At 47.5% G+C, this 25,441-nt stretch overlaps 1 protein-coding gene across 1 annotated transcript; it reads left to right on the forward strand.

The window, feature by feature from the left end:
- SCNN1G (sodium channel, non-voltage-gated 1, gamma subunit) lies at positions 1–25,441 on the forward strand. Its single transcript, XM_008568257.1, has 12 exons — positions 1–332; positions 2,136–2,445; positions 4,293–4,483; positions 5,703–5,806; positions 8,350–8,513; positions 19,617–19,715; positions 21,427–21,544; positions 22,123–22,201; positions 22,284–22,341; positions 22,556–22,617; positions 24,501–24,576; positions 24,859–25,441. Exons 1-12 carry the CDS (start codon positions 16–18, stop codon positions 25,237–25,239), a joined length of 1,959 nt encoding a protein of 652 aa, XP_008566479.1. The 5' UTR covers positions 1–15; the 3' UTR covers positions 25,240–25,441.

Consider the following 25,441-nt stretch of genomic DNA (forward strand, 5'->3'; position numbering starts at 1 on the left):
AGTCCTATCCTTGCCATGGCTCCCGGAGAGAAGATCAAAGCCAAAATCAAGAAGAATCTGCCTGTGACAGGCCCTCAGGCACCTACCATTAAAGAGCTCATGCAGTGGTACTGCCTCAACACCAACACCCACGGCTGCCGTCGCATCGTGGTGTCCCGCGGCCGCCTCCGGCGCCTCCTCTGGATTCTGTTCACGCTGACTGCCGTGGCCCTCATTTTCTGGCAATGTGCCCTCCTCATCTTCTCTTTCTACACCGTCTCTGTTTCTATCAAAGTCCACTTCCAGAAGCTGGATTTTCCTGCTGTCACCATCTGCAACATCAACCCCTACAAGTAAGAGGCAGGAACAGGGCTGGAGGGGTAGGGGGGAATCATGCCCCTCCAGATGCCATGACAAACTCCAGGAGCCCACTCCAGCCTGCAAACATGGTTTTTAGACATCTGATTTAGTTGCCAACCTTGGTAAACTGCCTGCTCCCGAGTTCTAAATCTGCACCACGTTTTCAGTCCATCAGCTACTTCTGAGGATAGGCTAGCTCAGGGAAAGCAGAAAGAGGGGGCCGCATGGATCGATTTTGCTTGGGGGTGGGGCCTGGAATGAGCTAGCACTCCCTCCGCCCGCTGACCCCCTACACACACACACTAAGCCCAGCTTAGCCATCACACTCCCACCCCCCAGCACTCCAAGCTCACAAGCTCACTCTCCCCAGAATGTGAGCTTGAGGCTGACTCAGAAGTGACACCCAGGTGACTTCCAAAAGCATCTCAGCTGCCCCAAACCCTCAACTGGTGAACCCAGCTCCACTAATTGAAATCACTGGGCTCTGGGCAGGACCGGCCCTTGGTACAGCCTTATTGTCTGCTGCAGAACCTGTTCAAAATGGGTCATCGAAGTCCTCCCCAGGATTATGGAAAACTGATCTGTGAAGCAGGTCAGAGCCTGGCAGGATTTGTCAGAGCTTTTGGGGGTGGGGGGGTGGTGCCAGGGAAGAAGGGAACAGCAGGGAAACAAGTTGATCATGATTATCAAAGGAAACTAACGTGTCTGGAGTCGTCATCGAGTCGGTAGCAAAGCTCAAAATCAAAATCAGGTCCGAGACTCATTCTCTACCTCCCAACTCTTTCTTTTCTTTCTTCCTCCCTCCTTCTCCCCCTCTTTCCTCCCTCCCTTCCTTCTTTCTTCCTTCTATCCATTATTTGTTCCATAGTCATTTACTCAATATCCACAAAGTGTCAGGTGCTATGCCAGGTTCTAAACAACCCAAACAGTCTCTGCCCTAGTGGAACTTACATTGTACTGGAGGAGTGAAATATTAACAAGTAAAATTACACTACTATAATAATAGCGACCATTTATTTTATATATGTGTGTATTATATATGTTCTAAACTCATTGAACCTTTCCAACAACCCCATTTTACAAAGGAGGAAACTGAGATATAGAAAGGCTAAGTGACTTGTCTCAAGGTCACACAGCCAGTACAAGGATGGGGAACTCGAACCCGCGTAGTTTGGCCCCTGGAGTTTCTACTCTCAACCACTCTGCTATGTTGCCATTGCATCAAGCAAAGGAGAGAGAGGAGAGAGTTGACAGGGGATGGGACCATTTGGCCTTGTGAAAATTAAAAGATGGTGTCCTTTAAAAAAAAAAAGGTGTCTTTATGCTTCAGGCAGTCAACTCCTGTATCGTTCTTCTGTGTTCTTGGGAGTTGTCAAGGTGACGGTAATACCCTCTTTCCTCCCAATACTGATCCGAGGACAATCGTTGGGCAGTCACAAAGTGTGTTAGGTGGAAACGGAGCCCGCACCCTAGGAAGACTCCTGGTTAGTTATTTACTTCTTGCTGTGGCTGGTTTATGGGAGGCACCTGACAGTCACCACTCCAGAAATGCTGGTTAGGGCAAACTCATCAACACACCCCGAGAGCAAGCAGACAGTGGTGGCAGAGGTGAAGCCACAGGGAGTCACACAAGGGTCACCCATGAGCCCTTCCCCATGTGCAGGAGCCAGTTTGATGGAACGAGTCATGAAACGCCTGATCTCCTTGGCCAGGGGGCGTAGAAAAGCAGCCTGAACGAGTGCCTGCATTCTGCTGGAGGGGTCTCCCTCCCTGACTCTTCCCTCCCACCTCTGCAGGTACAGCATGGTGCGTGACCTTCTAGCAGACTTGGAGCAGGAGACCAGAGCGGCCTTGAAGTCCCTGTATGGCTTTTCAGAGATCAAGTCTCGGAAACGCCGAGAGGCAGAGTCCTGGAGTACAGCCTGGGAAGGCATACGGCCCAAATTCCTCAACCTGGTCCCTCTGCTGGCCTTCGACCAAGATGAGAAGGACAAGGCCAGGGACTTCTTCACGGGACAGAAGCGCAAGGTCAGCGGGAGTGTCATCCACAAGGCTTCGAATTTCATGCAAGTCCATGAGTCCAAGCAGGTGGTGGGATTCCAACTGGTAAGAAATTCACAACCTCACAGTTTGGGGGCATGGGACAGGCTGGAAGTGGTGCATCCAGGGATGCTTCACCTTGCTGTTAGCCCCTGTAGTCCCACCGGAACAGCCGGTTAGGATGGTTTGGCTGCAAACACCTGAAACTGACTCTGGCCATCTTCAGTTACAGGAAGATGTCTTAGAAGGTGACCAGTAGCTCATGGAGGCCTCTTAAAGGGCAGAAATTAGGGAAAAATTCAGGGATCTAGATAGCAAGAAATGATGGAAAGTCATTTCAGATACTGTTGCCAGATTTAAAAAGCTTCCCTTGTTTTTGGTCTTTTTGGTAATGCTTAAATGAGGCCAGCTGACTGGCTGGATTTGGGTCACCTGATCACCCCTTGGCTTATGCAGGGTGGGGGTTCTTGATGGACCATCTCACCAGACCATATCCAAAGGGGGAAAAGAAAGTTCCCTCAAAGCAAAATTGGGGTACAGACACCAGAAGGAAGATAATAAATAAATAATGAACACTGGAGACACCAGTGTTCCCTGCAGTACGTGCCTTCATGAGGTGCTGTGGACCGGCTTCTCATCCCCTCTGAGGGGCCCTTGAGAAGCAGTCATTCACTGAAAATGAGTTCCATTTCCTTCCTGGGTAAGCTCCATCATCACCACTCCATGTCCCAGTGACCTCTGGAGAACAGGAGCTACTTCTATATCCTGTAGCCTTGATTCCTCATTGTGAGACTCATGGCGAGTCACAACTCCTAAAAATGGCTCTTCCTCTAAATCACTGAGACTTCAGAGTCTTCCTGGGCCCATTCATAGGATAACCACAAGGATCTCCTAGATACCAGTCAATTCTTTGACATCTGTCCTTTCAAGAGAGTTTCCAAGCCCTGTGTGATGCAAATATCTGGCATGTACAGCTTCCCTATAAAGCTCTCTTCATTATGTATTTCAAATGTGGGTCCTCCCAACTACCACGTGTGGTTGGGAAAGATGGCATTTCAATCAACATTTGGTAGGTGAAATAATGGATACGTAATGCCTTGCCCAAGATCCTGCAGAGAAGCAGTGTCAGGATCCAGACTAGAATCCAGATTTTCTTGACTGCTTAATAGGAAATGAGAAAGGTTGTGTAGGAACTCAGTAGCATGAATCAGGTGAACTCTGGATTTCTGGGGACCCTGAAGGGGCTGCTTTTTATTCTCACCTGGTGGGCAGACATAGTAGGGAGTCTTAGGAGTAAGACTCTGTGTCCTTCCTCACTCAGCCCCTTTTTGGTCCTTGAGGCTTGAGGGTGATCTCTCCCAGACCCCACAAGGGAGAGTGCATAGTCTATTTTCTGTTGCTTATAACAAAATATCTAAAACTGGGTGATTTACAAGAAAACAAATTTTGTATCTTAGTTTTGGAGGCTGGGAAGTGCAAGGTCAAAAGGGCACATCTGGTGAGGGCCTTCTTCTTGGTACAGAGTCCCTTGGAGATGCAGAGTATCACATAAGGAGGGCTGGGTGAGAGGATGACAACATGCTCAATTGCTCTCCTTATAAAGCTCCTAGTGCCACTTCTGGGGTAACCATTCATTCATAAATGGATTAATCCATTCCTGAGCACATAGCTATCACGGTCCAATCACCTCTTAAAGGTCCCACCTTTCAAATACCATATTGGGAATTAAGCTCCAACATGAGCTTAATGGGGGGACATTCACCACAGCAGAAAGGAAACCTATCCTTGCCCCAGGTATCCCTCCTTTTTCCCTGAGTGTCTGTCCTGGAGTCTCAGTTACTCATCCTTTCAGTCCTGCTAAAGGCTAGTGGTAAGACTGATGGCTTCAGCCTGGTGTCTCCTCTTATTCACAGTGTCCAAATGACACCTCTGACTGTGCCACCTACACCTTCAGCTCGGGGGTCAATGCCATTCAGGAGTGGTACAAGCTGCACTACATGAACATTATGGCACAGGTGCCTCTGGAGAAGAAAATCAACATGAGCTATTCTGCTGAGGAGCTGCTGGTTACCTGCTTCTTTGATGGGATGTCCTGTGATGGCAGGTCAGGAGAGAAAGGCTGCTCTCTCAGCCTCTGAGGACTGGCAGCTCTGAGTACCAGGCCCCTTGCACACAGCCCAACTGTAGATCTGGAAAGAAAACTGTGCTTTTTTCGCTGACCCTGTCCTTTGGAAACAACTGGCACGGGAACTAGGTTCTAGAGTCAGTGACTAAGGTGTAGGTGCATAGAGTCTAAATATCTTTGGGGCCGGCCCGGTGGCGCACTGCTACAGTGCGCTGCTTGGGAGCACAGCGGCGCTCCCGCCAAGGGTTCGGATCCCACATACAGACCGGCCGCTCACTGGCTGAGCGAGGTGCGGGCGCAATACCGAGGGTTGCGATCCCATTGCCGGTCCCAGTCCGGTACGGGCGTGACACTGAGGGTTGCGATCCGTTGCCGGTCACGAAAAAAAGACAAAAAAGGAAAAAAAATAAAAAATAAAAAATAAATATCTTTAAACTTATTAAATTAAATTTACTCGTAAAAACAGAATAGTCGATAGTGTGCGTATAACCTTGTATATTAGCATCATGCATACCAATGATTGAAAACCGCCCATCTAGTACAAAGGAAGGAAAGAAGACAGGAAGGGTGGGAGGGAGGGAGAAAGGCTGACTTTCAAATCTTTCCACCTTTAAGATAACACTCAGATCCTTGGTGGGTGATTGGGCAGTGGATGGGGAGTTCTAAAGCATTCCTGCTTGTCTGAAGGGCTTTCTTATTCTCCTTAAGCATTAAGCCTTTCTCACCTTTCTATATGTTAGTAGATTTATTATACTGATCCTTGCAAAAACTGAGTGATTGGAATCCTGTCTCTCTGAGAGTGGGCTCTAAAGTCACATAAGAGATTCTTCTGGAGATCATTTCCTAGGACTGGGAATTTGAAGGGAGGAATGTCAAGTGTTGGCTGAGAAATTCAAGAGTGGAGGTATTTGGGGCAGACATGTGGCACATGGAATGTCAAGTGAGGATAGAGATGTAGGTGAGAGGATGAGTAAGGAAGACAGAAAGCAGAGTCTAATCCTATGTCGTTATGTGTCAACCCGGGTCAGGGACCTTGTCTGTCATTTTATCGCAGAAAAGGTGGGGAAAGTGTCATGTCTATCATCAATTGTCCCAAAAGAGATTGGCCCCGTTAGCATTGCCCACCTAGATGTCAGCAAGCACGCATGTGGGGAGTTCCTGGCACAGCCCTCCCTGATCCCTTTTTCTTCCTCCATAGGAATTTCACGCTTTTCCACCACCCAATGTATGGGAATTGCTACACTTTCAACAACAGACGAAATGAGACCATCCTCAGCACCTCCCTTGGGGGCAGTGAATACGGTAAGGAAACCTGCACCAGGAGGGCCCTGAGGTCCTCTAACAGTGAGCACGTTGGCAGCAAGATACTTGGGGATGCTTGAGCCTTCCAGAAACACAGGCTCTCTCCACTGGGCCAGAAACCAGGGACACCACTTTTCCTTGTCAATGTTTCCACCCACGCTCATGTTGGTCCTTCCTTTCATATTGGTGTCTGCTTTCCTTTTTGAATTCTCTCCTCTGCATTTGAGAGAGCAACAGGGTCATCACTGGGGATCCTTCTGCTGGAAAACCAGTCTGATTTAAGCTCATAGCTGGGGTGAGTAATACTGGGCAGGTGGCTTCCCAATAGAGTTAAACCTAGATAAGCTGAACAGGAGATTAGGGAGGTAGACACACCTGTATCTTAGTTAAGATGACAGACTCTGGAGCCAAAACCCAGCTCTGCCAGTCACTTGTTTGACCTTGGGCAAGTTGCTACACTTGTGGGAATATTAATAGCATCTCCCAAAAAAGGTTACTGAGAGGACTTCAACATACATAGCACTTAGAGCGAGACCTGGTGCATACTCTATTAATCTGCTCAGGCTCCTGCAACAAAATATCATAGACCAGGTGGCTTAAATAGCACACATTTATTTCTCACAGTTCTGGAGGTAGAGCAGTCTAAAATCTAGGTGCTGGCAAATTTCGTTTCTGGTGAGGCCTCTCTCTTTGGGTTGTAGATGGCTGCCTTCTCTCTGAATCCTCATGTAGTGTTTCCTCTGTGGTGCGTGGAGAGAGAGTACTCTGATGTCCCTTCCTCTTCTTATAAGGACACAAGTCCTATCACAATAAAGCCCCTACCTTATGACTTCATTTAACCTTGATTACTTCCATAAAGGCCCTATCTTCAAATATCATCACAATGGGTGTTAGGGTTTCAACATATGAATTTTAGGGTGGTACAATTAAACCGTAACACACATGAAACACACAATAAATGCTAGTTGTTGTTGTTATTACTAGGTTATTACCATTACTAACATTGCTCCTGTCTGCTACCATCGCTGCTACGAACCAGCACCTAGAACATCATTACTACTTCCAATCTTACTGCTACTACTACTTTACTGCTATGACTTTTTAGGAAGATAGGAACTCAACAGATTGGCCTGGCTTGCCCACAAAAGGAATTCTTGAAAGGTCCTGTCCAAATTGAACATGATTTGACACATAGACTGCTCCCATCAGGAAAGGCAAGGCCTCATGAAGGAAATCTGCAACTGGAATCCTGGCCTTTGTCACCACATAGTCTGTGTTCTTACCAAGTCTGCAAGAAACTGTACTTCAGAGTGTATACCCAGTGGGGAGAAGTAGTTTGGGAACTGAGAGCAATGAGTTGCAGAGTCCTGGCTCTGGCACTTGTGGGCTTGTGTGGCCTCAAGCAGATCACCTCCCCCCTCTGGGCTTCTGTTCTCTTGTTTACAAATTGAAGGTCGGAGTAACTCTCAAAATTCTCTCCTTTCAATGCATATAGACCCTGCTTGTTTACTCATTCATTTACAAACGTTTCCTGAGCATCTGCTGTATGCCAGGCATTCTTCTAGGTGCCAGGGTCACAGAGGTGAACAAGACAGATACCATCTCCACTTTCAGGGGACTTCAGTCTTAGCAGAGAGAGACACATAACACATGAGTAAACGAGCACATGGACACTAATCTAGTTACCAGTCCTAGTGAGGAGAAGAAAACTGCCACGGGGAAGTCAGAGTGGCTGGGTCAGGATGGTTTTAGTTCAGATAAGGAGGTCCAGAAAGGCCTTTTATATGAATAGGAGGAGATCTGTGTTAAGATCCACACAAGAGCATTCCAGGGACTAGCAAGAACAAAGGCCCTGAGAAGAAAATGAAGTTGTTGTGTTCGAGAAACAGAAATGAGACCAGTGTTCTTGGAGCTCGTGGAGGGAGTGGGACAGTGGTTGGGGACCAGGTAGACAGGGCCTGCATCATCAGAGCCTTGACAGACACAGTCAGATTTACTCTGTGGCATTCCCATATACACAGTGAGATGCCACCAAAGGGTTTCAGGCCAGGGAGTGACCCAGTCTTATTTCCAATTTTCCAATTTCCCTCTGTCTGCAGGGTACAGAATAGACTGCAGGAGACAAGAGCAGGGGCAGGGAGAGAAGTTGAGCCAGGGATGAGACACACCATCAGTGACTCGCTCTTCCCTGGGTGCTCTCCCTGGGGGGTAAGCAACCACAGTGCAGGACTCCCCATTGCAAAGGACCACATGGAGATGCACATCTCAGGCAGGGTAGCAATTCCTTTATGCTTAGCAAGAGCTGCCACGGTGATACTGTGTTTGAGCGCCTGCTGTGGGCTAAACCCTGGAGGCACAGCAGTGAGCAAGTCAGGTACAACACCCACCCTCATGGAGCTCCTGTCTAGCCCTTGTCCACCTCTCACTTAGTGGAAATGCCTGCGTCTTGGATTTGAGGGTCTCAAAGCAGTGGGAGAGGTAGGTTACTCCCCCGGGAATGTTTTCCTAGCCTTTGACCACAGCTGGCTGCCTTATCCTCCCAGGGCTGCAAGTCATCTTGTACATAGATGAAGAGGAATATAACCCCTTCTTTGTGTCCTCCACTGGGGCTAAGGTGATTGTCCACCGGCAGGATGAATACCCTTTCATCGAAGATGTGGGGACAGAGATTGAGACTGCAATGGCCACCTCCATAGGAATGCACTTGGTAAGAGAATGTTCTGATTTCTGTAGGCTTGGGGAGGACACTTTTTTTTCAAGGATAAACAATGAGCTTACAGAAAAGGGTGTCTGTTTCAAAAAGGAGCATAGTCCTGTATTTTCCAATGGTTACCCCGGTTCCAGTAGTTATACTAAAGGTTGTATGAGGGTGCTTGAAAAAGTTCATGGAAGGATTGGTATTATCATTCAATTCTATTTTTCAATGAATGTTTTGAAGTACCATTGTATTTGTATCTTCTGTCTGGAAGAACAAGGACTAGATGTCATTTTGGGGAAAAGTTTAAGGAACCTCTTCGTCCCAAAGAAAGACACCAGCATTTATGGAACATGTGCTGGAAGCAAGATATTAGACACTAACTATATGTTTGTCAGTGATATAAATAGAGCATCTTAACATCCATCCTTCTGGACTGCCTAGAGGCCCATGGAGCATGTAAACAACTATTTAAAGGCCAATGAAAAATCACTGAGCTATCAAAGGTTGATCTCTTCCATAAATTTCACCTCATTTACCAAGAATCCCTTCTCCCTCCAAGTCTTTGACCTTCTCTGACCTCACTGGGTGCTGAGAACACTCATCCCTGTCAACAGAAGCACATCTGGCCTGCAGACCGCAATCCCCAAGTCCATGGGAGCAGAGGGCAGGGTGAGGAGTGGGCTCTCATGCCCCTGGCTGCTCCACTGTGTATGCAGTCTTTTTGGTTTGCAGGCTTGGGGTCTTTTTATGCCAGTGTCTATCTGTCTATCTGTCCATTTCTCTTTCTCTCTCACACACACACATAGAATGACTAAGAACTTGTTTTCTTTATTTTTAAAATTGTTTTACTTTATTTTTTAGCAGGTGGCTGGTATGGGTATCTGAACCCTTGACCTCGGTGTTATCAACACACTACTCTAACCAGCTGAGCTAACTGGCCAGCCCAGAACTAATTTGAAAGGGGTATATGCAGAAAGTAAAACACCCACCTTACTAAGGAGTGTACCGGGCAGTGTGCATCTCCTCCCATCCTGACCTCTAGTCCCTTCCTTTGTCTCCACCGAGACCATGATGGTTGCTTCTGTGACTTAGCAGGAGTATTCTAGTCTTATTCAAGTGTGTGTGTATAGGTATAAACATTTCTCTCTCTCTTTTTTTTTTTTTTTTTTAAAAGATGACCTCTTAACCCTTGACTTGGTGTTGTCAGCACCACACTCTCCGAAGTGAGCGAACCAGCCATCCCTATATGGGATCAAAACCCATGGCCTTGGTGTTATCAGCACCACACTTTCCCGAGTGAGCCACAAGCCAGCCCTACACATTTCTCTTGATTTGTCATCTACTTATATGTACAGAAGTTTTAATTTTTTTTTTTTTTTTTTTTGGTGGCTGGCCAGTACAAGGATCCAAACTCTTGACCTTGGTGTTATCAACACTGCACTCTAACCAACCAGGCTAAGCAGCTAGCTCCATTTCTCCTTTTATGCAAATACAAAATGCTGTTCTGCCCTACTGTTCACTTGACACTATCATTTGGAAATGGTTCCATACCAATTCATATAGATCTGCCTCATTCTTCTTGAAGACCCGTAATATTTCATTGTGTGGATAAGTAACTGAAACAATCCCCGGTCGATTGACATTAGGTCCATCTTGCCTTTATTTATATCCAACCTTAATATCCCAAATTAAACTTCTTAGTCTTCCTCCCTCATAAACTTGTCCTCCAGAGCAGTGGTTTCCAAACCTGGTTGATCATCAGACTCAGATCTACTAATCAGAACCTCTGGGAGATGAGCCCAAGGATCCGTATTTTTATCAAACTCCAGTGGTTATTCCAAGAGGCAGCACATTTGGGAACGTTGGCCTTAGAAACTTGGCAATCCAGAATTAGAGGAGAAGCAAAGTGTGTCTTCCCAAATGAAAGTGAAGCTTGAGTAACATGGAAGGTCTGTCTAGCACAGCCACAAACAGCTTCAAATTGGGTTATGGATGATATGGCGGGCTTTTGGAGCTTGGTATCTGCCCATCATTTATCCATTCAACAGTTATTTTCTGAGCACCTCCTACATGCTAGACACTGGGGATAAATCAGCGTAGAAGACACTGTCCCTGTCCTGATGGAGCTTAGAGTCCCTCAGAGAGGATCAATAATAAAGAAAAAATTACACAAATGATTCATTGCAATAGCCATAAGTGATATGAAGGAGAAATGCAGGATGCATGAGAGCATAACATAGAAGTGCCTGAGCGAGGGCATTGATTTTAATGGGGGCAGATGGGAGGATGTTCAAGGAATACTTCCCTGATGGAGTGATATTTAAGCTGAGACAGCAGAGGTGATGAATTAGAATGGTCATATTACAGAATAAACCTGTGGTTTCAGTGCCTCAGGGTACCCCATCCAAGGGACAGCCCTGGACAAAGGAAACCATCAGGATGGTTGTTCTGGCAAACCAGAAGTTCCTGTGAGGCATGTCATTTAGTGGCTTTGTTCCAATGTGGGAGAGAAGTAATGTGTACCAGCTTGGTTGTGTGAATGCTGGTTGCCCAAGAAAAAAAGAAAAAAATCTTGAGCCCCAGTCTGCTCAAACTGTGGCTTAAAAAGGCTTTGGGGGCTAGCCGGTTAGGTCACTTGGTTAGAACATGGCTGTGATAATACCAAGGTCAAGGGTTTGGATCCGCTTACTGGCCAGCCACCAAAATAAAAAATGAAAAGGCTTTGGGATACCACTTAAGTAGCTGGGCCACTGATTCTTTTGTTCACTGGTAGATAGCAAAACTCTCAGATCACAATCGTAAAGATTTTGCTCCAGTATTTCCCACACAGTTTTATCTGCACCCTGAGGAAGGACCTGGGATTTGTGTCACATTCTTCCCTTAGCCTTTTGCCCTCTCCGTGCCTTCTGCTTCTCACTGTATCTGCAAACTAGGATGAGTTTCTAGAGTGCACTTGCAAAAGTATGAGAACTGAGGAATTCTGCCCACCGGTTGTTCTGAGCTTGGAAATACCCAACACATTGTTAAGCCAATGTTCTCTTTCCCAATAGTGGGTAAACAAAAATGTGGGTGAGTTTTCTTCTACACCTAATTTGAAATGTAAAAAATTTAAGCCACAGAACAGGGTCAGTCAGCTCTCGGTCTGATTTATGAACATGCAGAACAACAATAAAAAAAACAGGGATTACTAAGAGGTCAGCAGAGGGTCACTAAGAATAAATCCAAACAAACTAGACTTCCTTCCTTTCTTATTTCTCATTTATTTGTTGATATATTTTTTAATAGGTGTGTTAAGCTGTTAGACTCAGTCAGGTGGTCAGGCGGTTGGTTAACAGTGCTTTGTTTATTCATTGAGGGACTGTGTGTCTGTCCAAAGCACTGAATACTCAAAGATGAACACAGCAGAGCTCCCACCTTCAAAGATCTTACCTTTAACAGGGGAAGACAAAATTCAACATACCTTTGTAATACAGTTCCCATCCTTGTGGAAACAAGGGCCTCGTCTGTCTTGTTTCCAGGCTTGGAACACAGCAGACCCTCAGTAAATATGGATGGATGGATGGATGGATGGATGGATGGATGGATGGATGGATGCCCAGACAGAAGCTATTGGAGAAGGCTTTCTAAATGATGAATTCTTGAAGGACAAGCATCAGGCAAATAGTGTCAAGAAGGGCCAGTCCAGACAAAGGGGTCACAGAAAGTATGTTAAGCCATGTAGTGAAGCTTTGTGAAGAATCACGTGGGTTGAAGTGTAATCAGTGTACTGGAGGCAGCAGATTTATAGTAATTGCAGGGAAAAAAAAGATGAGGCTCTTAGCTGAGGAAGTGGCTGTGGGGATGAGCAGAGAGAATGGATTTTAGGGATATCACAGCATGGAAGAAGAAGGGCTGGACAACCAGTGTTAGCAAGCAGGACCAGGAGAACTTAGATTGATATTTAGGTCCTGGTTGGGCCATGTGGTGGATGATGCCAGGTCCAGAATTAAGGACTGCAAGAGGAGGGTTAGGGGAATAGATGACCACTTCAGTTTGGGACACTCCCAGTTTGTGGTACCTTTGGGAAAAATCAAATTGAAAATAAATTGTCCAGTGAGTAGATACTACAAACCCAGAGCTCAGGAGAAAATTTGGGGGTAATTCTAAACTTAAAAATAAATGCCATCACCCAATATTCGAGACAGAACCTAAAAAATGCAAACATTTAAGGGCTGAGCAGAAAGAAGACAGAGAAACAGAAGCAGAGATGTAGGAGCAGAATCTGCAAAGACATGGTGTTAGATAAAGCAAGGAAGGGAGTTGCAAGGAAGGTGTGATCAGGAGAGCAAAGTGCAGTTGAGAGGTCAAAGGCGAAAGTTGTTCTCTGGGTTTGGCAACCAAGAGGTCACTGGTGTTCTTTGCCAGAGCAGTTTTCAGTGAAAAGAGTGGAACAGAAAACACAGTGCAATGGGTTGAATGATGAATGGGAGATGATGTGGAAAAGGGGGTACCATTCACCCAGGAGGGTGTGGAGCTGGGTCCTGGGAAAGGGGGAGACTCCACTGTCATTGCAAACCCCACTGTGTCCCTTTCTATCTTATATGCAACTTCTGTTCACAAGTATAACGGGAATTAAAAGCTCAGATGGTTGAGATTCATAGCCCAGCTTTGCACTTTGGTTGTGTAATCTCTGTGCCTCAGTTACCTCATCTGTGAAATGAGGATAATAATAATGCTACTTCATGGCTGGTGAGAATTCAATGAGTCAATGTAGTAAGTGCTCAAAAAGTATTGGATATTACTCTATATTTCTTAAGAAAAAATATGAAGGAAAGGAAAAATAAGTTTGAGGCAAAGAAGAGTTAGGGAAGGTTTTTCTTGTCTATTTTAGCACCCCTCTTCTTTCATGAGTCAGATACATTTACACAAAATATGGTATATATTTATATTATTAATAACAGTATGTTGGCATATTATACATATAAAGGATACTGATTATTTGCCACGTGTGTTGTAAATATCTTCACCCCCTTGTGCTTCCCTTTCAGTTTCCTTTGTGGTCCTTTTTCACATGCAAAACATTGAATGTTTACATAGTCAAAGTCTTTGTTTTCTTCTTTAGTCATTATGGTTACTGAAGAGTTTTCCTCTTTGAGACTGGAAGATTTTCCTCTTTGAGATTGGATACCAATCAGAGTTTTCTTCCAGTTATTTTATTATTTCATTTAATACTTTAACCCATTACAATTTTTTTCCTGAGGATGTGAAGTACAGATCAAATTTGTTTCTTCCTCTAAATAGTTAACCAGTTGTCTTAACACCATATATTGAATAATCCTTTTCTTTTTTGCCTTTGATTAGAATTGCAAACTTTATCATAAACAAGTAACATTTCTAATGTATTACAAAACAAAACAAACAAAAAAGAATTAAACCACCCATAATCCCATCTAGGCAAAGTCCTTCCACTCTCTTTTCTAATATTTTTATTTGTTTATTTGGTTTTTTTTTCTATGAAAATGGAACCCTCTTGAGCATACTCTTCTGTAACCTGTTTTTATTCCCCCACTCAAAATATATCATCATCTTTCCATGACACTCAATAGTTTTCTATGGTCCCAATTTTAATGGCAATATACTATTTTGTTGTATGAATGTAGAGCTTACCATCAAATACTAAACTGTCCTAGCATATACTTTTAATTACTTGTTCGATGTCTGCTCTCTGTAGTGCAGGTCCTGGCACATTTTAGGCGCACTGCTGAATTGGGACTTTATCTGTTGAATTGAAGTAGATTGAGTGGGAGGTAGAATTTGAAAAGTAGCCTGAGGCTGGGCTGGTGCATCTGGACTCGACTCCCCAGGCAGCAGACAGCAGTAATAGGACCAGATCTGTGATTCAGGTGGCTGAGTGGTGGGGGTGGAGAAACTGAGGAAGCGAAAATATGGAAGCAGACCAAGCCGGGGACTTTCAGCAGTCCAGGCCAGAGAGAATGAGAGACAAACCCAGACAGTGGGCAAGAATGATGAGGAACTAGCTGATTCAAGATACTTCTAAGCATCTCTTGATGAATAAATGGGATGAAAGAGAGAAGTTTCTAGAATGATGCCCAGGTTCCTAGCTTGGACAACTGGATAGGTGTGATGCCATTAGCTAATATGAGAAATGCAGCAGATTGAGCAGGGTTTAGGGGAGGGAAGGAAGTGCTAAGTTCAGGGTTTTTTTTTTTTTTTCCTTTTTGTCTTTTTTCGTGACCAGTAACGGGATCACAACCCTTGGTGTCACGCCCGTACCGCAACCGGCAACGGGATCGCAACCCTCGGTGTTGCGCCCGCACCACGCTCAACCAGTGAGCGGACCGGTCTCTATATGGGATCCGAACCCTCGGCGGGAGCGCCGACGCACTCCCAAGCGCCGCACTCTACTGAGTGCGCCACCGGCCCCTGAGTTCAGTTTTAGACATCAAGTCAGTTAGCTTTTGCTATGGGCAAACCACCCCAAAACTTAGTGGCTCGAAACCGCAACCATGTATTAGCTCACAGTCTGTGGATTAGCAATTTCAGCTGGGTTCATCTGCACAGTTCTGATCCAGACCAGGCTCAGCTGATCTCAAACAGTGCTTGCTCATGGCGATTGCTGGGGCACCTTGATTCTCCCCCACGTGGCCTCTCCTCCACCAGCTGGGTGGCTTGGACTCTTTCACGCGGTGGTCTCAGGGTCCCAAGCTCGGCAAGAGAAGGCAAGATCTAATATACAAGCACTTTCCAAGCATCTGCTTTTGTTAACATCCCGTTGGCCAAAGTTTAAGTCACACAACTAACCCAGACTCAAGAGGTGGGAAATAGACTATCTCCTTATGGGATGGTAAGATTTGAGCCATTTTTGCAATGTCCCACAGACCCGGTGTGTTTAAGGTATGCGTGAGCCACCTAAATAGACATTCCAGTGGTCAGCGAGGTCTCAGGAAAAAGATTTATCTGGAGGTCAGATTTGTGAGCATCAGTCATTCATGTTGCTGTATCGGGAGTGGATAAGGTCATGCATGAAGGTCATACATATTTTAATAATTAAAACTAACCTTCATGGGGAGCTCGCTCTGTGCTAGGCACTGTGCTAAACTCTTTAGGGGCATTGGGATCAATTAATCCTCACTGTTTAACAATAATTAGAGGTGCACGGTTAAGAGGTGGACTCTGGGTTTGACTTTCAGCTCTCTCTCTTACTGGTCATATTACCTGGGCAAATTATCTTAGCTGTCTGGGTCTTGTTTACTTCATCTGTGAAGTGGCCTGTTGTCGAGGTTAAGTGAGTTCGTACACATAAGATGCACACTATAGATCCTGGCACATTGTAAATGCTCAATCAGGAAAAAGCCTTGTTATTGTTCTTGAAGAACTGAAGCTCAGGTAGGTCAAATAATTTAATCAGAGTTCAATAGCTACTAGGCAGCACAGTGGGAATCTGAATTTATACTTATTTGGACTCCACAGCCCATATTGGTGACCCTTATCTACCCTGCCTAGGGCCATTGCTTGTTTAGAAGCAATTGGCCATTGACCACAACATGGTTGCTCCAGAAAAAGCCCAAAGCAGTCCTCAGAATCCAGCCCATCTATGCACATGGTCAAGGAGATGGTCAGGAGGGCCCCTGAGACAACCTAGAGACCCAAAGCAGCCAAAGCCTTCTCAACAACAAGTCCCTCTCAGGCCTGCACAGGTTCCAGAAGGGGACTGTCCACCTGCTCTGCCTCCAGCCCAGCTGTCACTGCTGTCCTCTCACTGCAGAAGCAGCAGCCCATTTTGAGAAACAAGGGCAGGGCTTGGCCACCGAGGGAAAGAAGGGGCCCCTCCTGTCCTACCCCCAGAGCCAGCCGTGGGCTCCCACCACTCCCAGCAGCCCAGGGCACCATTTTGGCATGTTGACTGGGGCTGGTGGACACCTCATCCATGCCTGCAGTGGCTGGGGGCAGAGGAGTCCTTTTTGCTACAGGGAGAGTCTTTAACTCAAATCTTACCCAGAAAGAGACACAATGGAAACAGAGAAACGTGGGACTGCTCTGCATCAGCCTGGGAGACCAGCCTGCTGAGTGCCCTAGGACAGCGTGCAGACAGAACACAGTCTGAAAACCTCTAAGCCACAGTGAGGCAGTCCCCCTGAGTGGGTGACTTTGGGAATTACTGGCTGGGACAGTGGTTATCACTGAAATGTGAGAACAGTAGTCCCTGACTGGGAGCAGCCTGGCTGAGCCAAGCACCTCACAGGTGAGGAAGAGATTATGCTGGTTGGAAACCCTCAATGTTGAAAGAAGGACGGAGCTGGTTCTCTGAACCCACAAGCTTGATAAAGGCCACCCCTTGTCACGTCCCCTACTTCCCTGCCCCTCAGGCTCTGCTGCCACCAGGGCTTTCCCCTGGGCACAGTTCACATCTTTAAAGAGGTGAGCTAAGGATTCCTTTGCAAATGTCTCCCTTCCCCAGGATGCTCAGAAGGAAGCAGATAGGACAGGACGGGGCTTGATAAAAATGGTAAAAATGGGTCCTGAGTCCCTCACATGCACCACATACATACGCATATATGTACGCATACACTCACACACCCCCGTACATGCACACATGCATGCACACCCTTTTACATATATGCATGTATGCACGGACTCACATACCTGCTCACACACATGCACATATATACCACATACATATGCATATATACATGCAGACACTCACATACCCCCGAACATGCGCACACACGCACTTTTACATATACACACGTATGCAGACACACATATCTAATCACACCCATGCACACATATACACATGTAATTTGCGTATATATACACACATAGACCCTCTCTTGTTTTTGTGCCCCTAGAGGTCAGGACAGAAGCCAAAATGTCTCCCACCCTCCACAAGCCAGTGGTTCTGAAAGCTGGCAGTGGGGTGGGGAGGGGAAGAGGGCTCTGCCACCAGTTGAGGCTTTGAGAAGCTAAAGACCTAGCACTGGCCAGTTAGCTCAGTTGGAGTGCAGTGTTATAACACCAAGGTCAAGGGTTCCGATTCATGGACCAGCCAGCTGCCAAAAAACAAATAAATAAGTAAACCAAAAACCTCTATCTTGGAAAAGACCACTTGCTCCATTGCCCCACCCTGAGTTGCTTCCAGAACAACCTGGAACACCCAACAGCTCTGAGTTTGATAAGCATCACTGCAGAGTAAAGGGCCATTGAGTGCTCAGAGAGCATAGAAATCAGAATGATTTCTCACAATGGGCTTCCTGGAAGTGGCCCATGGGGTGATCCTCACACTAGAGGGGCCCCAGCTACCTTTGCTGGCCGCATGTGGTTTACCTGAGCAGGCAGACCCTCTCACCTGGATGCCAGGGCATGGTACTTTCCTGCCCTGGGCAGGTAAAACCTGCAGCTGTAATTCCAGGCTCTGGTGACAGTTCAGCAGGACCTGCAGGCCCAGAGGAACTTCTGCACAGGAAGCCTGCTGCTTGAGAAGCTTAGAGGATGACGCGGAATTGAGGTGCTCTCTAGGGAAGCCACTGCTGGGCATCTTTGCACGCAGCCCCGGCATGCTCTAGAGGCTATAAATATGTTTGCTAGTCAGCTATTATGTCTGTTCTGTTCTGACATGGAGAGATGCCCACTCTTTATCATTCATGAGAAGGGCAGATTGCAGGGCAAAGTGAATGTGTGAGCATGTGTCCATCGTCTGTCTGTCGGAGATGCAGGATCTGATTTGTTAGTGTGCGTACCCTGGAGAAGAGAGGAAGCCAGAAGGCTACTTTCCCCTTTGTTTGCTTCTGTTGTTTAAACATTTTAAACCCAGCACTGTCAATTGCCCTTGAGGTACTTGCAGTTAATTGAGGGAGACTAATGGGTCAGCAGATGAATTACAATACAAACAGAAAGAGATTACAGCCACTTGAGATGTCTGCAGTTTCTACTGTGTCAAATCTCTTGGTTCTGTTTTTCCCAATTACCATTCTGCAAAGAGAACAGAACTTTCTTCCCTCCCACAAATCTGCCATCCATTTCCCCTTTCCCTGCACTCCCTCCTCCTACCCCTCAAAATGCTTATGCGCAGGCACGCACACACGCCGACCCTGGAACTGGGCCATAAGCTGGCCACAATTTATGTTCAATTATTACTCCCCCTTTGGAGATGCTCTCCAACCCCCACCCCCACCCCGCTTTTCTTTGCTTGTTTGGCTCATCTGGATTGTTTATTTGCAGCGACAAATATCAAGCCAAGAGCCAAACTTAGTGAACCACAATAAAACATAACTGAGTAAAGTTTTGGAACTTTGAGTGACAAAGTTTTTGCCTCCTCTGATGGTCAGGATATCATTCTAGTCTGCTAGGCTTTCCTTGACACTTTCTGAGAAAGTCAACTTTTTCCGGATCGACTCCTGGGGCCGACAAGGAAATGAGTCCTTCAAGGGAAAAGGAATCCCAGGCAGCTAATAATCCCTGCTCATTTTTCTAATCCCTCCTAACCCCTCCCAGTGGATTTGCCAATGGCTTACCATCAATCAGAAAACCAAATCCAAATTTCTCAGCAGGGCATGATTTGGCATCAACCTCCCTCTCTGACATCATCTCCAGTGATTTCTCTCTTTTGCCATGTTCCAGCCACACTGTCCACCTCCTGCCTTAAGCCTTTCTGCTCCCTCTGCCCAATCCTCTTCTCCCATTTCTGGATGAGACCTTCTCTTTCTTGCCATTCCATGTTGAGCAGACAGGTTCCCTTCTCAGAGACACCTTCCCTAATCACTCTAGGGAAACACTGCCCCATCTTTCCCACCCCCCCACCCCCACCCCAGTCTCCCTGCCTAGGTTCATTGATCACTATCCAAAATTATCCAAAATGATCTTATTCATTTGTTTTCTTGTTGACCATCTGTGTACCCCACTAGAATGTAAGCTCCATGAGAGCAGGGAATTTGTCTATCCTGGTCATTGTTGATTTCACAGTATCCACAGCACCAGCCACCTAGGAGGTGCTCAGTAACTTTTTGTTAATGAATGACTAAATGGCTGCTCAGCTCCCATGGGCTGCTGGTGAAGCCCACTATCTGTGTCCTGGGGGTGGAGGACAGGGCTGAACATGTGTTGCTGTGATTGCAGACAGAGTCCTTCAAGCTGAGTGAACCCTACAGTCAGTGCACAGAGGACGGGAGTGATGTGCCGATCACAAACATCTATGATGCTGCCTACTCCCTCCAGGTACGGGCTGGCAGGGCGCCCAGCCTTTGGCTGTGGCCTGGACCCAGAAGACAAAGTTATATCCAGGCTTGGGTGTGGCTGGGACCAGGAACTCTGGTGAGGAACCCTGGGGTTCGTCCAGAGACCTCAAGAACAAGAGAGGCCGGCTGGTTCCAGTCCTCTTCAGTCTGTCTGTAACCAGAGCCTAATAGATTCACTGAGGTTTGCATGCAACACAATGTACAGTGAGACAGGCCCTCTCCCTAAATGAGCCTGGGTGAGTGAGGGACAGGATGGAAGCATTCTGGGAGGGACACTAGCTGAGGGGTCAAGGATTTGGCTTTCACGTGTGCCCTTGCTGGCTGAAGACCACGGGCAAGCTGTGTCTCCTAAACAATCACAGGAGGAAGCTGGATTAGATCAGGGGCTGCTGATTGGCAGCTCCCAGTCTCTTTCTAGGCTGCACACCTGTTTTTCCTAGCCTGGATGACATTTAAAAGTCAGGGAATTTCACAAGAAAATTCAGACTTCCAGCTTCTCTTGAAAAAATGGGATAATCTGGCAAGATGGAGCCCATATACCTGCAGGATTAGAAGAGGGTGGACCTGCTCTATTAAATGAGACATGTATCCTCAGGTCCCCACATTTCTCTCCACCCCTGCTGTATTACTTACATCGCTAGCCTTGTAGGCATTTGAGTTTTCAGCCCTGAAGTGCAATGATCTTTTACACCTCCTCTCACATTCTGAGAGTCTGCAGTTCACCTCCTACCAGGATACGCAGAGAGTCAATGAAAATTATAAAAGGACCTGGTGCCCTCAGCACTGAGTTCTCCAGACTACATCACAGCTGAGCTGAGAGGTGGTGGAGATACAGTGAAAGGGAACTATTAGTCAGAGATTGTGTGCTTATAAGAAGTAGAAACAATGGACTTTCAGACACCACCCCCTCCCCCCCAAAAAAAGATAAGCTCATTGGAAAGACACTCTGGATAATATCAGTGAGAAGCTACCATGTACAAACACTTTACATATATTGATTCATTTCATGTTCACAATAACCTCATGAAGTAGGTGTTATACTGATTGCAAAGATGAAGAAAGCAAAGCATCAGAGAGGTTAAGTAACTTGCCTGAGGTCACAAAGCAGGCAAACATGGGATTTGAACCCAAGTAGCCTGCCTTCAGAGGCCCTGTTATTAGCTGTTATGCTATAAGCTTCACAGATATTGTGGAAGCTTATGATCCCCCAAGCCCAGTGGGAAGGGCTTGCACTGGAGAATGGAACATGGGGGTCGATGTGCTGCACGGGCTGGGAGCCAGGACTGGGAGTTGAACCTGGGCCTCCCGGGTGGCAGGTGAGAATTCTTCCACTACCACCTGGTGCACCCGTGTACCTGGACCCTAGAATGGAACACTGGGTGTTTGTTTCTGTTTCTTTTTCCAATTTCCCCACTTATCTCTGTGTCAGTTCTCACGGGATGGAAAATGTGCACCCCAGCCCTAACTCAACCAGTCTCCATGTCTCAGATACTCTAAATTCTCAATACATTTTCTTGTTTGGTCCCTTTGCAGTCAGGGACCACCCCGGCCCAGTGGGCATGAGGGGCACGTTCCTGCAGTTGGCCAAGGCTGCGGGAGGCCGACCCTCTGGGAGGAGGCATGGGTGGGGAGGGAGCTCTCAGGCACCCACGTGCAGGGAGGTGAAGGGAGTGCCTTGTCTCCGCTTTCAGATCTGCCTTCACTCGTGCTTCCAGACAAAGATGGTGGAGAAGTGTGGGTGTGCCCAGTACAGCCAGCCCCTGCCTCCAGCAGCCAACTACTGCAACTACCAGCAGCACCCAAACTGGAGTGAGTGAAACCCACCAGCTTTGCTCGCCCTAGCAGCAGGGTCAGCCCAGCCCTGGAAGCAACCTGTACTAAGGCACTCTTGGACCCCTGCCCCTCTTGCCCCTTGCCTGAGGGAGGCATTGGTAGGGAGATGTTAACTAGAGTTTCACTTCTGTTGTGAAGCCCGGCTCGAATTATATTCCCAATTAAGGACCAAATGCTACCCCCCAGCCTGTGCTACGAGCCTGACTACCTCAGTCAACTCCAGGAGGTAGGAACTATTGGCAGGACCCTTTCACAGAACAGGTAACTGAGGCTCAGAAAGGTTAAGCGACTTGCCCGAGGTCACACAGCCAGTGAGTGACAGAGCTGGATCCAGACCAAGGGCTGCAAAACCCCCAGCTCGCGTCCCTAACCACCACCATATTCTGTTTCTCAACACCACAAAGCAGCATTTGTTTCCAGTGAACCAGTGTTTGTAGGAGGTGGGAGGAAAAATAATTAAAATGAGGCTGTGGGGGACACTACTGGCAACCTGGGTACCCCCAGCGTGTGCTGTGGGACCCTGAGCTCACACTGCCCTCTGCCTTGCCCCTCAGTGTATTGCTACTACCAGCTGCACCAGGCCTTTGTCCAGGAGGAGCTGGGCTGCCAGTCAGTGTGCCGGGAAGCCTGCAGGTGAGTGGACCTGGAGGCCCAGGACGAGCAGGTCAGGGTGGGCCAGGCCACCCACACTCACTCTGTCCCCTCCTCCTCTTAGCTTTAAGGAGTGGACCCTGACCACCAGCCTGGCACAGTGGCCCTCTGTGGTTTCGGAGGTAAGTTCTTCTGCCCTCTCCTGATCCTTGGGTCCCCCAGCCTGGAGCCTCGCTGATGTCCTCACTGTGTCCTCTGGCCTGGGGGGTGATCCAGGGGGAGGGGAACTGTCTTGCTGAGGCCAGGGGAGGGGGGTGGCTGGGGAGGGAGGGCAGACGGGCTGGCGCTGGCCCCTCCGGACCCCCCCCAGGCTTGCTCTTTCTTTCCCCATCACAGAAGTGGTTGCTGCCTGTTCTCACGTGGGACCAAGGCCAGCAAATAAATAAAAAGCTCAACAAGTAAGTTTACCTGCAGCCTGTTTCCTCTGCCCGGCCTGCCGCGTGCCCAGCCTCCCGCCTCCTCCCTCGCTGCCAAACCCACTCCTTTTCATTCTCTCACTCAGTTATTCAACAAATATTCATTGAGCTCCTATCATGAGTCAGGCCCTGTTCTAGGCCTGGGGCTCCCAAACTTATTTTTAACCATAACCTGCAGTATGAAATATTTTCTACAGTGTGGCCTGTTGAAAATATAAGTGAAATAAAAATCCAATGAAACTGCTTGCTTGGGGAGTACAGTGCAGTTGGGCTGATGTCAAGATGGTCCACCCTAGTGTGGCCAGCCAGTCATTTATATCCATTCTAATTGATCACAGCAACCATTCTGATTGATTGGTGCCTGTGCCAGACCAGTTGGTAAATATTTTAAGTATCCCTTTAGATACCATCTGATATTTTCTATTCTTTTTAATTCTATAAAAGATACTGGTCATGGCCCAGTAAATTTGTTTCATTGCTTACTGATATATCCTGACCCAGGCAGAATAATATTCCTCTGAGCCTTGCAGCTTTTAACTCCACTTGAATTTTCCACGTAAAAATTCTTTTATGAGGGATCTTTAGCAAAAGTCAGGCCAGAGTTCAGGGATGCCAGCAAATGGAGACACAGATGGGAGAGGGTGAACTCACATCTGCGAGTCACACCATGTCAACTCCTATTTCTCTGGGCCACCACCATCTCCACAGTGCCCATCCTGGGCCTGCCCCCAGTGGGAACCCATCTGGCCTGCAACATTTACTGAGCATGCACTAGGCACCAGGTGTTGGGTGAGGTGCTGGGGGGGACCAGGATTACCAAGCAGACATGGTCTCTGCCCCAAGGTGCTTCTAGTGTAGTAATAAAGATAGACTTTGGCTAAATAATACAAACCATTAGAACAAGTATTGCAAACTGATGACCCCTAGGTCAAATCTAGCCCCACAAAAGTAACCCATTATTTCCAGCTTTTCCTGGAAGATCAAAAGTTCTTGTAGCAGCGACCCTCCTTCCTTGCATGGCACCAGACAGCTGAGTGATAGCCGCCCCTTTGGAATGAGCATGAAGCTTCCAGTTCACCACAGTACTATCAGGAGGCAGCTTAGTGTAGTGGTTAAGAGCATGGACTTTGAAGCCAGATCTACATGGGTTTGAATACTGGCTCAGCCAATTATTAGCTGCGTAGTCTTGAGCAAGTTGCTTCACCAGTCTGTGTCTCAGTTTCCATGTCTGTAGAATGGGCATAATTAAAATATACTTACCTACCCCCTAGGGTTATTGTGGGGGTTTTTTTTTTTTTTTTTTTTGGCTGCTGGCCAATACAGGGATCCAAACCTGTGACTTTGATGTGATAAGGCTGCACTGTAACCACTGTTATAAGGATTAAATGAGCTAATTCACACAAAGTTCTTACAACAGCCCTTGACCAAACAAGATATGCCCAACAAACACTACCTGCTATGATGGCGATCATCACCATTGCCTCATACCCAGCCTGCCTCGCTCATTCTCATTACCTACCTGTCTCCTGTATGTATTTGAGATTGCAGTCAAACAATTATAAATGTCAAAGTTTAATGATGAACAGGGTGCTGTGGGGGTATAGCGGGGTGGACTGACTTAGTCTAGAGGCTGGGAAACAGTTTTTGAGTGAATGGATGAGCTGAGAACCAAGCCTAGGCTGGAGAAATGCTCTGGGGTATGGAAGGAGCCCCAGGGGCCAGGTTCTAATAACCCCTGGAGCTCAGAGTCTGGGCTATGCTGAGGGCTAGGGCAGGAGGGCGACAGCCATGCTGAGGGGCTGGTGACCTGGTGGAATGCTGAGATTCACGACTCACTGGAGCTCTGCCTGTTGGAATTTCTGCAGGACAGACTTGGCCAAACTCTTGATATTCTACAAAGACCTGAACCAGAGATCCATTATGGAGAGCCCAGCCAACAGTGTGAGTGACTTCCTTCTGGGACCTGTCCTGGGTCTACAAATGTGCCCATCTGCCTGGCTTCGGGGAGCAGAGTCAGGCTGTGGGGATCCAGCCTGATCCAGCAGGGCTGCTAGAGGCCAGCCAGGGCTCGGGTCAGAGTGGATGGAGTGAGAGGGGACAGGAAGCTTGCCCACTTCTTCCTCCAGGCCTGTTCAGGGCTTCTTTAGGAATCGGGGTCCCTGTGTGATGCCATCTGGGTGGAGGGGGGTCCCTCTTGATGGTGTGTCTTGGCCTCCCTTGCAGATTGAGATGCTTCTGTCTAACTTCGGTGGCCAGCTGGGCCTGTGGATGAGCTGCTCTGTCGTCTGCGTCATCGAGATCATCGAGGTCTTCTTCATCGACGCCCTCTCCATCATTGCCCGCCGCCAGTGGCAGAAAGCCAAGGAGTGGTGGGCCCGGAGGCAGGCACCTCCCTGCCCCGAGGCTCCCCCCAGCCCTCGGGGTCAGGACAACCCGGCCCTCAATATAGACGATGACCTGCCCACCTTCACCTCTGCTTTGCACCTGCCTCCAGCCCCCGGGATCCAGGTGCCCGGCACGCCGCCCCCCAGATACAACACCTTGCGCTTGGAGAGGGCCTTTTCCAACCAGCTCACAGACACCCAGGTGCTGGATAAACCCTGAGGCAGGGTAGAGAAGAAAGATCTAGTCAGGACCAACCATGGTCTAAGGACTCCCAGACACAGAGGGGACCCTCTGCCCCTGCTCTGGGCTTTTCAGAGACACTGACTAGAAGCCTGCTTTGAACAACAAGGTGGAGCCTGAGCATGTGCAGGGGACCCGTCGGACCTTGTCCAGCAACATTCACAGCTGTCCAGGGTGAGAT

The sequence above is a fragment of the Galeopterus variegatus genome, unplaced genomic scaffold, assembly GCF_000696425.1.
Source record: "Galeopterus variegatus unplaced genomic scaffold, G_variegatus-3.0.2 Scaffold391, whole genome shotgun sequence".
NCBI classification, from domain to species: Eukaryota; Metazoa; Chordata; class Mammalia; order Dermoptera; family Cynocephalidae; genus Galeopterus; species Galeopterus variegatus.

Bases quoted from the DNA above. Each gene is read 5' to 3' on its own strand.
- SCNN1G (XM_008568257.1), top strand. From the start codon at position 16: ATGGCTCCCGGAGAGAAGATCAAAGCCAAAATCAAGAAGAATCTGCCT. The intron at 2,446-4,292 runs GTAAGAAATTCA...TCTTATTCACAG, and splicing joins AGGTGGTGGGATTCCAACTG to TGTCCAAATGACACCTCTGA. The intron at 22,618-24,500 runs GTAAGTTTACCT...GAATTTCTGCAG, and splicing joins ATAAATAAAAAGCTCAACAA to GACAGACTTGGCCAAACTCT.